The sequence below is a fragment of the Phalaenopsis equestris genome, unplaced genomic scaffold (genome assembly GCF_001263595.1).
Source record: "Phalaenopsis equestris unplaced genomic scaffold, ASM126359v1 Scaffold000171, whole genome shotgun sequence".
Lineage (NCBI taxonomy): Eukaryota > Viridiplantae > Streptophyta > Magnoliopsida > Asparagales > Orchidaceae > Phalaenopsis > Phalaenopsis equestris.
Window position 1 is genome coordinate 206,949 of NW_018164613.1, and position 14,402 is coordinate 221,350.

The 14,402-nt window shown below is 31.2% G+C and overlaps 1 protein-coding gene across 1 annotated transcript in view; it reads left to right on the forward strand.

Annotated features, from left to right (window-relative positions):
• Window positions 1–12,314: 12,314 nt before the first annotated feature.
• The window catches only part of LOC110022136 (CBS domain-containing protein CBSX5-like), a 2,669-nt gene continuing 581 nt past the window's right edge, over window positions 12,315–14,402 (forward strand). The window contains exons 1-2 of the mRNA XM_020720942.1: window positions 12,315–12,619; window positions 13,939–14,398. Of these exons, the coding sequence (XP_020576601.1) occupies window positions 12,315–12,619; window positions 13,939–14,398 (765 nt within the window). The remainder of the gene's footprint in view (window positions 12,620–13,938; window positions 14,399–14,402) is intronic.

Sequence of the window (14,402 nt, forward strand, 5' to 3'; positions counted from 1 at the left end):
TTGCCCTTATAGGAAGCTTTTCCCGAACCCAGCATAATATAAACCCTATTTAATTCCTTATATTAAATAGGGGAATTTGTCGGCCAATATATTGGTTTCGCAGACCAAACGGATGTCATAACTTTCTCTAGTTTATTTGATCGAGCCTCACCCTCAATTCTTGTGTTCATCCTTCGGGATAGATACAGGATTTGAGGTAAAGCGCTCTTTCATTTAAACTATGAAAATTATGGGGTCAGTTTGACTTAATCTTTTTCAAAACTTAAATTTTTTTTTTAAAAAAATGTCCGCCGAAGCGGGCAACGGGATTTCAATTCCGATGACCGAAAGCTTCTTACGGGCAAACCCCACCCCAAAAATAGTGCCGACAGTCCATTCTTGTTTGACACTTATCATTAACAAACTTTAGCATTTGGCATTCCACCACCAAAATCAATAACACACACCGCCATCATTAGGCATTAGTCATCAACCAATGTCATCGCCTTTATTGTAATCAAAAGACATTGATTGTCTACCCATGTTAATGTCTATCAATTTCATACATCTGTTAGGCATGCCATACATCTGCTAGGCAAGTAGGCATAGACAATAATCCCTCATTTCATAATTTACTCAATTTCCTCCCCTCTAATGAGGAGGGAGACCTATTCAATCTCTAACCAACACATGAATTTTGATGTTCATAATCAATCATGTTTTCATATATTCCAACAACTAAAATTTTATTCTTGTTATTGAAATTTGATACTTGGCTTCACAATCATTTGAAATCTACACATCTAAGGATAATGAATAAGTGAACTTTAATTTGACCCCTATAAATGATCAATGTCTAGTGTACACTAGCCAATAATATTTGATAGTATGCTAGCTAATAATGACAGCTAAATATTTACTTGATTATTTGATCCTTCTTATATAAAAAAAACTAATCATCAACTAATGATCAATATCACTTTTTTCCAAATACATTTGATTTTTAATGTTAATCACCACCTATTGCCTACAAATTATTAATATGTGATGCATATCAACCACCAACATTTCATATTGTCTCAGCTATTGGATGTTTTCACTTATTAAGAAAATAACCAAGTCCACTACATAAATTTGCTCGACTTTAAATATTCATAAGAGACCAATATCATGTACTTATCAATACTTAATATCATGTTAGACATTAACAAATTACACTCATTTTTATTTTTAAGACTCCACTTTCATAAGGAGAATGACCAAGCCAAATCAATTAACACGATATGAAATTTGACATTCTTCATTGATAGTCATATGATGCTTCTAGATCTTTGATCTCAAGTCACCTACGTTAAAATTTTAGTCAACTTTATGACTTTTAATTTAATTTGATCATTCTTATCAACTACAAATTAGTCATTTAAAATTTAAAATTTTTAGTTTTGTATTCATTAAACTTCAACCTAATAAAAGAAGCATTATTAATTGATTACTCTATTATCATTCATTAGATTTTATGACATTTGACTCATACTGAGCTACTTTTATCATAATTTAGATGTTATTACCTTCATAAAAACTCATTGGCTTTAAATTTCTGACATTCATCCATCTATAAACATACTAATATTATTTTTTTCTTATCATTGACATGATTGCATGTTATGAGGAGTCAATTGGATGATTGTTAAAATCATTTTTGCAAAAGGTCTATCTTTTTTTTCTTCTCTCTCTAGAGCTGACGATCAAGCCTTAACTTTTCCTTAGTGACTCTTTTAAAATACTAGTAGTGAACCAAAACCCCATTTGAAATTCAAATTTTCTCTAATTTATCCCCCATTTTTTTTTCCTACCTTAGCTTTCTCTCCAAAACCAACCCCTTAATTTGCCTTCTCATCCAACTGACCCCCAACTTTTCAACATTTATTTTCATTTCCTCCTCTATTCTCTTATCTCCTCCACACTCTCCTTCCTCCTTTATCCATTAAACCAAAAGCATCTAAGAAAGGATAGGGAACACCACTTTATCTAAGGAGTAAGGCATCACTTCTTTATAAAAAATGGTATAATTTGCCACACTTCCTTATTTAACTTTGATTCTTACATGATGTAGACCACATGGTTGTCATTGATTTATGTTCCATGATTTCATCTTCCTCATTTTTTATCATTATAAAGCCCCTCCACAATTTACTTCCCTATTTTTACAACACTCACACATAAACCCAAACTTCTTCCCTAACTTGAAACCACAGTCACGCATAGCCTAGTTCATTCCCTAATCCAAAATAGTATTCACACACAAACCATTTCTTCATATTTTCCCTAACTCGAAACCACATATAAACACACACCCAACTTATTTACAAACTCAAAACTCCAATAAACCTAACTCATTAATCAAACTTGAAAGAATATCTAAACCTAACTTATTAACCAAAACCAAAACCAAACTAAGCATAACCTATTAACCCACCCAAAATCTAACTACACCTAACCCATTAACCCAACCAAAACCGCTAACTAAACCCTAACCTATTAACCAACCCAATAACCTAACCAAACATGACTTATCAAACTACTTGAAACCTTCAAACACTATAACCTATTTGAAACCTAGCATATATAGCCCAACAAAAAAAAACCCCATCTAAACCATGCCAACCTAAACCTACATAACTCATGCTAACCGAACCTATCCAAGGAAACCTAGCCCTACCTAAGCCCTAATTAGGTGAACCCTAGCCTAATCAAACCTAAGTAAGCAAACCTGTCCTACCCAAATGATTATATCCTTAAAAAATAAGAAGAAAAGAAGATGGGAAGCATGTATGCTTAAGTGGATATACTATGTGATTATATTTAAGTAAAAATATCTTGATAATGTGTTTATTGAAATCTTCTCTATATTTACTTCATGTGAGCCCATAAGTTATGTATTTAAATATCATTCTAATTCCTATGTATAAGGTGTTTTATGTTAACAAAAGTACATGTGATACTTTATAGGTTTCATGGTATCAAAAATCCATATGATAGTCTATGTTTCATGTTATTGAAAATCAATGTGTTGGCATGTGTTTCATCTTAGCAAAAATACATGTGATAGTCTATGTTTCATGTTAGCAATAATATATGTGCTAGTCAATAATTCATGTTATCAAAATTCATGTGCTATTCTATGTTCTATGTTAGAAAATTTACGTTTGAATTAAATGCGGCACGTGCTTACACCATCCTAAACCAATATGTCATGTGTTTACATAATGTTAAACCATTGACTCTTGTAATTACCATCCAAAGATTGTGTGCTAGATATTTACACTGCAAAAAAATAAATAAATAAAATAAAAATAAATAAATAAAATAAAATAAAATAAAACCCTCTCATATGTGTGGTATCATATCCCATGCAAACTATCATGTTCTTAAGTCCACACCTTAAACAAATATTTCCAATGCTTAGTTATATATTTCATGCATATGAAAGTTGGGTGCTCATACTTTTCATGCCTATTCAGGTTGGCTATACATATTTTTCTTGTTGATTCAATCTAGGTGATGTTATTCTTATCTATTCAAATGCAAGTTATGATTTCATGTTCATTCTGTTTATGTCCTTAGAATAACATGGAAATTTGTGGATGGTAATTATATTATGAGAGAGTTTAATTTAAGCATGGAGAAGATTTAGGCAAAACTTATGTAACAATAAATTTTAAAAACATAAAAAAAAATAAAAATGGTATTTTTATATGATTTAATAATTTAATACTCATATTTTTCATGTCTATGGTATTTGGGTATACATTTTTTTCTTGTCTATGCAATCTAAGTGATTTTATGCTTATATACACTCATGCAAGTTATAATTTCATGTTCATGATGTTTATGACCTTAGGATAACATAATAAGTTGTGGATGATATTTATATACTGAGAGTGTTTAATTCCTTAGGCGAAGTATGGAAAAGAGGTAGGTAAAGCTATCTAGCAATTACATTTCAAAAAATATTAATAATAAATGCATTTTTACAAAATTAGATAAATAATATGTGATCTGACAAATTTTAAGAAAGAGTATTTTATAAAAACTACTATCTAATTTTGCTTTAAATGACACTTTCATATAAAACTATATCAATTAAATGTGTTTTAAATGATTTTTTTTATAAAAATATGTCCTTTAAATGTCCTCTAAATGAATTTTTCTTAACATGCCCTCTAAGTGTGTTCCAAATTTATCATTTTATAAAAATTCAAGCTCAAAAGAGCTTCTTTTAAGGACATTGAAAGAAATATCTAATCAAAATTTAAAGTTCAATAAAATTTTAATATAATATAATAATTAAGAAATATAATAAAAAATTTTAGTAACAACACCCTTAAAAAAATCAAAATTAATTAATAAAAAAATTGTTAAAAAAAAACTAAAACTCTTTTAAACTAAAAAAAAAAAAAATTGACCAACACTTTTTTGAAAATTAAAATAAAACAACTTAACAAAACTTAAAAAAAAACCTTTTTTTACAGAATTTCATTAAGAAAATAAAGCATGACTAAGGACTTCCTAAGCTTTTAAGAAACTAAAAAAAATTCAAACTGAAATTTTTGTAAAACCTAACATTCATAGCAAACTTTCAACAATTTAAGCATGAAACTTTTCCAAAACTTAAACATTAAAGAAACAAACTATAATAATTTCAAATACCTAAACTAAAAGAAAAAAAAATCTAACTTCAAGAAACTCTTTTTCAAAAAGTAAAAGGAACTTTTTTCAAGATATAAATGAAAACAACACTTCTTGCGAGCTTACAAAAAATTACATAAGTTTTGTAATTACTCTTGACCAGCTTATTTTAATTAAGACTTATATAAGTTCATAGGTATACTTTAATGAATGAGCATGTTACTTTCTAGCTTAGCCCTTAAGCATATAAGACTTGGGTAGTTTCATGGATACAATTTTCCTAAATGAGTAAATTCACATTGCTGACACTTTTGCATTAAAAAATACTTTGAAAAAAAAATCTTTTTTGTTTGTCAAAATCTTTTTTGTGTGTCAAAATCTTTAGAAAGCAAGCATGTTAAAGGGACTTAAATTTGAAAATTGTAAACATGAAATGATTGAATAAAACTTATTGTTGATATATAAAGATCAACACATAACATTGAACTCAAAACTAGAATTCAATCGTAGGAGAGGGAAACAAACTTAGGATAGAAAACTAAATGAAAATTTAAACTTGAAGAACCCTTATTTTCACAAATAATTAAAAAAAGGAGAAAATAAACTTGAAATTAGAAGAACCCTAATTTTTTACCAACTAGGAATTAAGAGAATTCATGAATTAAATATCAATTCTAACAAAAAATTAAAATTTATCAGCTTTAATTCATGCAATCCAAATCTCAGTAGATCAACCTTGAAAGTCCAGTTAGCCAACTTTTAAATAAAACTGAGGACCACACATATCTAAGAGTATCCAATATAGAAGTCTGGATTAATCTATTAAGTACTTATAGCTTGTACCAACGAATATGGCATATAAAACAAACAGTCTTACCCTCTTAGATTATGTGGGTACCTTAGGATGACATAACACATGGTTACTAAAAAAGCACCCCAAACCACTTACTGGTAAGATGGCCTACATTATCCATTCATATGGTAACAATAGAAACATCTTACTATCTTGCTGGTTAATAGTCTAAGAATCCTAATGCACTTAAGATGACGGAAAACCACAAATTTCATTTGGTAGTCTATCTATTTAATCTCCCTAATATTTTAGGTTTATTTTAGGCTTAAAGCTACATTTTCATCTAGAGAACCATCTAGCCTATTTTTCCCTTAGTCTATGGTTATATCTAAACATCAAAACCAAATTTCTAATTCAAACAACAAATTAAACCTCTCATTTCAAAACACAAATCCAAATCTTCAATCTCAAGCCTCAAGTCAAAACCATTTCAAAACCTTAAATCATGTTTAACCTATCATTTCAAACTTCCAAACCTTTTGAAAAATCCCTTAAAATCAAATTCCAACCACTTTTAAAAGCCTCATCACTCTTGAAGAACACCAAGTATTTCTCTACTTTTCGTTTTCTACCATCTGTGATTATGGATTTTTTTTTCTTTTAGGATTTTAAAATTTTAACCCTCTATTGTGATGACACTAAGCTAGGTTCCAAATGTTAGTAAACTAGAGATTTTCATCTCAGAATAATTGTTACCTCTTTTCTCGTGGGCTCGATACAAGGACTCTAATATTGAATATACTTGACATGGATACTTGCATGATTGATCGACTAACCTTGAGATAATTTTTTGGCAATCACTTGCCGAAGAAGCCACATCATTGGGCTAAACCAGCCATTCACTGGAAAATATCCACAGGCTGAATAAATGGAGGTGTTGCTGCCAGTTATGACAAGGGTCATATTAAATTTCTATAATTAAAGGGTAGGCTTGGGCTTATAACTTAGGTTAGTTAGGGTATTACCCAACTAATCTAATTACCTCGACGAGAATTGGTGCAGTGCATGAAGTGGTCGTAAAGGAGGGGGGGGGAGGGGGGATTGGTGCAGTACAAGAAGTGGTAATCGACACTTCCAAAGCACTAGCTTAAGTATAATTAGCTTTATTTAAGGTTTTGGTTATTTCAAATTCAGGATTGATTAGCTTTATAGGTATGGTTATAATTAGAGTTTGTTTAAAACTAGGTTTAATAAAGTTATATTTAGGTTAATTAAATTTGATTTATGATTCTGTTAGGTTTGCTTATGAATATTTTTTAATGCTTAGGTTGGATTAAATTTGGTTGCTTTATAGCCACCTCAAGGCCTAGTTTTAAGTTAGTTTTAAGTTAAATTTCAGCTAGTTTATAATATGTTCTAGTTTTAGTATAGTTAAGATCCATCTAACTCTAAGTTTAATTCAATTTAAAATTAGTTTTATTTTTAATTTGGGTTGAGTTTGATTTATATTGAAGTTCAAGCTTAAATTAGTTTGATTGTAGTTAATTATATTGAAATGCAGTTTTGTAGTTTAAATTTTTACTTAGTTTTAATTTTTTTCAATTGAGTTATGTCTGGGTTTATTTAAACTTATTTATATTTTGGTTAAAGGAAATTAAAGCTAGATTAATAAGTTAAATTTGAATCAAATTTAGGTTGGTTTAGTCATAAAGGTGGTTAATGTTTTAATTTTGACTTTGAATTTGAATTAAATGAGCCAAGATTTAAGTTAGATTAAATTTTGATGTGAATTTGTAATTAATTAGATTGAATTTTAAATTGGAATTTAGATGTAGCATTTGATTTAATTATAAATTCTTTGATTTAAGTTAGTTATATGTTTAAATTTAACATTAAATTTAAACTTCAACCCAAAATGTCTACAAAGCCTTAATGCCTGAAATCGAATCGTAAGTATACGTGTTGATCAAGTAATATACAAAAATGAGTCCACATATTGATCCCAAGAAAAATGTCAAAATATTTCTAACATATGAATTTATAGTTTACTAAACCGCTAAGACTAGTTTAAAGTGATGGAACGTAAGAAATTAGTTTAACAGTCCTAAAAATACAATTAACATAAACGATAGGAAAAAGTCTTTATTTTTTCAGATATGTAAGTTTAATATCCTTAGGACACCTATGCTATTGTTGACAACTTAGGATAAACTCATGGAATTTTTTAGGGTTCTGTCGATCTCCTATCTTGGTTGCAAAATCATAACTAGAATATGCCTATTCTATCAGATATTTGTGGTTAACCTACCTGTTCTACTATGCAAAAGATAAAAGCCATAGTTCAAGAGAGATTTTAACATTCTTATCACATCAAATAAAAAGTAAAATATGATCAAAAGCTTAACACATCAACATTAGAAATTCATGCATTAAAAAGACATCGAGAGAACAAAAATCCAGAGAATGAAAACAACTAGAAAACCAAATGCCATAAAACAAAGGAGCATGAAATGAAGTAAATCACAATGCATGAGAAAAGAAAATTTAAAATGTTTATTGCAAACATAATAATAAGGATAACAGTGCAAGAGGTTCAGAACGCTCATCCAGAGTCGATAATTCCTTAGCAATATGCCACTCTCCTCCAGATCAATACAAGCTCTCTTAAATATCCTCTCATACATATGAACTCTATCACTCCTTACAATATCATCAAACCCTTCAAAAAACACATGAGAAAAGGAAGAAACTCCTAGATCTCCAAAGACTTCCCTAAACCTTAGAGGCTAAGCCCTCAAGGCAAAAATTATTTCTATAATGACAAAATAAGTTTATATACTTAGGTATTGCATTAAAGGTCCAATATAGGTATATAAACTCTTCTATTATGTCAAATTCCAAAATTGGGATGTTTAGGTGCGCTAAAAGGCGCAAGTGAGCGTGCGGGTGAGCACGTGATGCATGGGTGTGAGCACATGCTCGTTCGAGTGCACAATTACGGGCTTAAGTGCATGTAAGCCCTTGAGTGAACAAATGTACCTAGAGGTGAGGGTGCATGCACATGCACGTGAGTGCAAAAGCATGGAGGTGAGCACAAACTGAAGGCATTGGAATGCAGTCGCGGGTGGCTTGGGTGGCTTATTGCATGTGTGGGGTGGGGTAGTAGTGCGTGTGGGTGTGCAAATGTGTGGGAGGTATGGAAGCGGGTAGTGGTTGCGTGCAAGTTCACGCACATGGTGTGCTAAAGGTGCATAAACAGGCGTGTGACTAGATGAGCACAAGCGTGCACACCTGAGGGTGTGCGGGTATGCATAAGTGCATGCATATGTGCGCAAATTTAGGGATGCTTGTGCAAATCCTGATTTTTACTCTTTTTCTTCCCTAGGTGGCATAAACACTGTATCCTGCACAACACCACAAAAATACTTTTCTCAAGATTTATATCATGATAAATTATGAAGATAACATGGTACTTAATGTAATGAAATTATATAAATTTACCTTATATTAGCCACCCATAAACTTAATAAAACCACACCTAAGCTAAGCTTGGGCTCCCCAGGTTTTAAGGTGAATGACCACTAGACTCCTAACTTTATAAGGTGAGATAAGATCTAGTGGGTCTCCCTTGGGACTATAAAGCAAAGACTGAGCCACCCAAAAAAAGGTCAACCAACCAAAACAAAGCCAACCAGACTACAGCATGACCAATTAGCCAGTTGGGACGAATTTATTACCTAGGGACGCTAGGAAGGGGGCCTAGATCTAGAGAGTGGCCAAAGGCTATGTGAGGTATAATTTTGTCAAAATTGAGGTCAACACCTTCCAATTAAACTCTGGATTTAATATCTATGAAATTAAACCAATTTAACCTTGGTTTATCTAATTAAACCAAAAAAATTCATTTATCATAGTTGGAACCCTAAGGAACCCACTTTATCCATTTTAGTTTAAATTACAAATTTGATTAAATTGATTTAAACAAACTCATTAGCTTAGTTTCCCATACTCAAATCAAGCCAAAATAATTATTACTTGGACTTAAATAAGTTTGACAAATAAATTAATAAAAATAAATAAGTTTGCAAAACTAACCCATTTAATTAACTTTATATGATAATTAACTTAACATGCTCATTTTCTTTGCATCTACATCAACTTTCTCATCTATAGTCTTAGTAGTTCTATTTAGTTTCTTATAAACTATCTTATCTTGATAATGATACATATCTTCACAGTTTTCTCAATTCACTTAATATTTACTTTATTTAATGAAGGCTTTCCAATTGATGGTATTCTCTCAACATGTAATGGAGATTTTCTCATGAATTTATTCATACTGATTCTTTTATAGCTTGTCAACGATAGTGGAATTAGTGACTTTAAATCTCTTTATTTTGAAAGAAGACATGATAGGCAAAAAAATCTTAAAAAAGAAGAAGAAATAAAATAATACCAAAGTAATAATAATAATAATAATAATAATAATAATAATAATAATAATAATAATAATAATAATAAGAAAGGATTCTATTTCCAAATTATAACAACTTATTCTTACATTTATAATGCGTCTCAAGATTTCTAATAATCACAGAGTACTTAGGACAAACTCTCTACCTTACTCATCTTATCATTCTCAAATTCAAAAAAAGGGAAAAGATAATAATGATACAAATATACAATAATACTCATTTTGAACAAATTAATCTATTATGAAAATCTATATTACCTGTAAGGAAATTATTAACTAACAAGCCAACTTAAACCAGTCATAAATCATAACATGATTTGTTGAATGCCTCCAAAGCATAAAAAAATCTTCTATTAATGAAATAGAGTTTTTATTAAATAAAATTAATATGTTAAATCTAGAGAGTCAATAGTAACTCAACTGATACAACACATTAGAGTAATATCCTAAGAGAACTCTTCAACGATTGGAGCTTCCATCAAAACTATCCCAATAGAACTCTTCGTATGATTTCAACTGATCTTTTTTAGTATACTTTTATTGTGGAAATCATTTTATGAACATTTAACTACCTCATTTGCAATACAAAAATGATTAGATTATATATTGACTCATGCTTCATACTAGTCTTCTTATTGCATCTATCTTTATTTGTACCTATAGTTATGAGTAAAGTGTCCAAGCATATGGATCACAATTTGGAAACCTAAAAGCTTTCTTTTTTTTATGTCTCTAGAAATCTTTTTCTCTATTCCATTGAGTTTACTCTCTTTAACAGTGATCCAACTTGTCCTATTAAATTCTATGTTGTTTAATTAAACTCAACATGATCTAACTTTTAATGGAATTCTCAGCTCCAATCTTTTGCCACTTTTTCCTCATCTTTGTGTGTGTGTTTTTATTTCTCGTGTAGAATCTAGAATAGGTTTCGTTTGACATGTTGAATTCAACACAACTTTTTCAACAATTAGAGTAAAATTTTCCTAAGTACAACTAAGGTTTGGAGGTGATTTTAGGAAACTTACACTCAATGAAGAGTCTTTTTTTCAAACATAATCATTCATTATCTTATAGTCATTTTTACTTGAACAGTGTAAATATAGTCACTCTATATAATGTTAAAGACGAGATATTAATCAACAATTGTTTGTAATTTTTTATTTTATCATTAAATTGGAGCATTTTAGTGCTCTTTGTTATTTATTAAAAAATATAATGTTAAAGACAATATATTAAACAACAATTGTTTAAAATACACAATATGATTCCTACATACATTCTCTCCTACCCCCTTTGCATCTCCATTTCATTCTCACTTTTTTTATTACTAACCAACATGGTTTGAAAAAGTAGTCTATACCAAGCAGCCCAACAGATGCAACCGTGGACCAATCATCCAGCTAGTATGGTCTAAGTGTAACTTGAATTGTTGAACCCATCTATTTTTTAAGGAATCTTACGATTCTAGTATTGATCAATTTGTTGATTTTATGACTCTAATCAAATAACCAAAAATAAAAAAATTGATTAAAAGTAAAAAAATTAATTAAAGTATAATTTTCCAATATTTAGATTTTGAATCATATTCAAAATATTTATTAGTAAAATGCCTTGCGCTAGAATATTATATATTGAATCGATGAAAATATCATTAATATATCATATTATCTAATATAAGAAATATTTAAATAATTTGAATATTTATTATATCATTAATTTCAACCTCTATTCAATTTTGATTAAATCATCCCACTCTGAACCTCCCATTTTTTATCTTGCTAACAAATTTCATCTCCCCTTCCAACATGTATTATTATTATGACGCCGCCACCATCTCACTGTAACAAATTATAAAACTTCCTCATCCTTTCTTATATGGTCGCCATCATTGCTCTGCAACATGGCTGTCGCTTCCTCATACTACTTGTTTCTCCTTATAATGTCGATATGTCATTATCCTTCATCTCATAAAAGCATGTTTGTCGGTACAATCAACACTAATTTTTCTTTTTTATATATCAACAAATGTATTAGTGTATTTGGAATGCAACAGATCTCGTTCAAGGGATCAAATTCGCTAATCAATCTCAATATCAGCTAATTATCATTATTTGTTTATTAATCATTTATTAACCGTTACTTGATAATAGATTACATACATAATGGCCCCTTTCGTTTTAAATGCCCTTCACGTAAGATTCACATACATACCACTCAATTATTATGTATTTACAAATTCATCCCTCACTTTCTTTAAAGCACAAGAGTTGGTTCCTTGTTTCCTCATTTCCCTTCACCTCACCTTCACCTCACCATCCAACTTCTTTTGCTATCAAGAGAAATCCTCTTGAGAGTTTAGCCTTAAAATCATTTTTTTGTATGGCAGTGAACCTTCTGTCTCATGAGGTATCCGATCTCTGCATCGGCAAGCCAGCACTGAGAGTGTTGCCAATCTCCGCCACCATTCATGAAGCCATCCTTGTCCTCAAGCAATGTGGTGATACCTATATTAGCGTTTGGACCTCGGAGGCCTTCGCCGGAAAATTCTGCATGGTCGACATTCTCTGTTATCTATGTGCAGAGGAGAACATATCGTCGCCGGAGGCCGCCCTCAAGAATTCAGTCTCCGTCCTTCTCTCTAATGAAACGGCCGCCCTTATGGGTCATGTAGAGTCACATTCAAGGTATTCTTCTTCCCAAAGATTTAACCCTGCCTTGTTTGAATTTCTAAGTTGAATTGATTCTGGAAAAAAACATTTCGTCTTGATTTAGTCTTATTATTTTCTGTCCTAGTTGTTGCGATTTGTCCTAAATAAATGTTTCTTAAATAATTATTTGAGATTATTCAATATTTTTGGGGAATGCTGTGAATGAAAACGTCATCGCAAACTCCTGTTTTCTATTGCTTCGTTTGAATTGTATGAGAGCTAAATATCAATTTAGAGTATCAAGAAAAAGGCTGTGAAGTAATTAGAAGAAGTTCCAGAGCATTTAATTTTATGAAAATCCTCTCCTTTATTTTGACAAAGGATGATGCAGTGGCTTGCCTGACGATGTACTTGACGGAAAAGAATGACGAATTGTTTTGCCATATTTTTTATGATTGAAAAATCTCAAATAACTGTGAATTTATATTAAAGAAAAGAATTTATTAAAAAAATTACGATTAAATTTATAAATATTTATTTTTTAATTTAAATAACAGTTTTTTTTAAATAACCACACTAACAGATGCGATTACAAAATACAACTTCCCATCTTCGTGACACATATTATGAATTACTAGTTAACATTAGACAGGGATAGAGCTCACTCTTCTCATTTAAAGAGCGAAATGGATAGATCATGCACTCAATAACCCACTTAAAAGTGATTTGAGTTTTTTTTTTTAAACAATTTTATTTATTTATAAAAATAAAAACAAAATATACTTTATAACAAAAAAATAGAAGTAAAATATACAAAATAATCCTGGGGCCAAAAGTTAAGCATCCACAGTCATTTCCTACGTGATCTTAATCCATAATTCCCTGGAAAGCCACACATTTGGCCATGTAAAACAAATAAAAACGGTTGGCAGCTCTCTGTTGAGAAAGACAACAAATTGCCAAATATAATAAACCAACGCGATGATCAAATATATGCAAAGTTCATCAAACAAACAAAATCTGACCACATATATAAAAAAATGGATCAAACAAACAAAAGAAAGTTTAGAACAGAACCATAAAATGATCACATCTTTTGAACTCGAGTTTACTTCTTTTTCATAGAAAAAAATATATATATATTCCGATTTTGTATGTGATATAATTTGCTCGACAAATTCTGCTCCACCATTGAATTAGGATTTAATTCATAGAGCACCTTTGATAATTCAATTTATTCTCTTGATTTTAGGCCATATATTAATGAATCATAAATCATAACATTTGTAGCTTATTCATCTGACCTGAAACATGCTTCTTTTAACAAAAATATAAACTTTCTTCTTTATGAACAGAGTTATTGATGCTCTCAACCTTCTTCTGGAAGGACCGCGTATCCTCTGGGCACCCATCCAATCAACGGCAAGCCATCCCAAGAATCCCGGAAGTATCACAGGACATTCCACAATGTTCTGCTGGCTGACACAGGAGGACTTCGCTCGCTTTTTCTTCAACTCCATCGCCACTTTCTCCCCCGTCGCCGACCTTTCTGTGAGCCATCTTGGCCTCGTCCGCTCCACCGATGTTTTCACCGTCCATCGCCACGACCCCGACCTTTCCTTCCTGCCACTCATCTCTCGTGCCCTCCACGAACAAACCTCTGTTGCGGTCATCACCCACGATCGCAAGCTCATCGGCGAGATTTCTCCTTCCCCCCTCGCTAGCTGCGACGAGTCCGCCGCCGCCGCGCTTGCTGCCCTCTCTGCCGGCGACCTCATGACCTACATTGACTGGCGCGGCTCCCCCCCCGAAGCCGCAC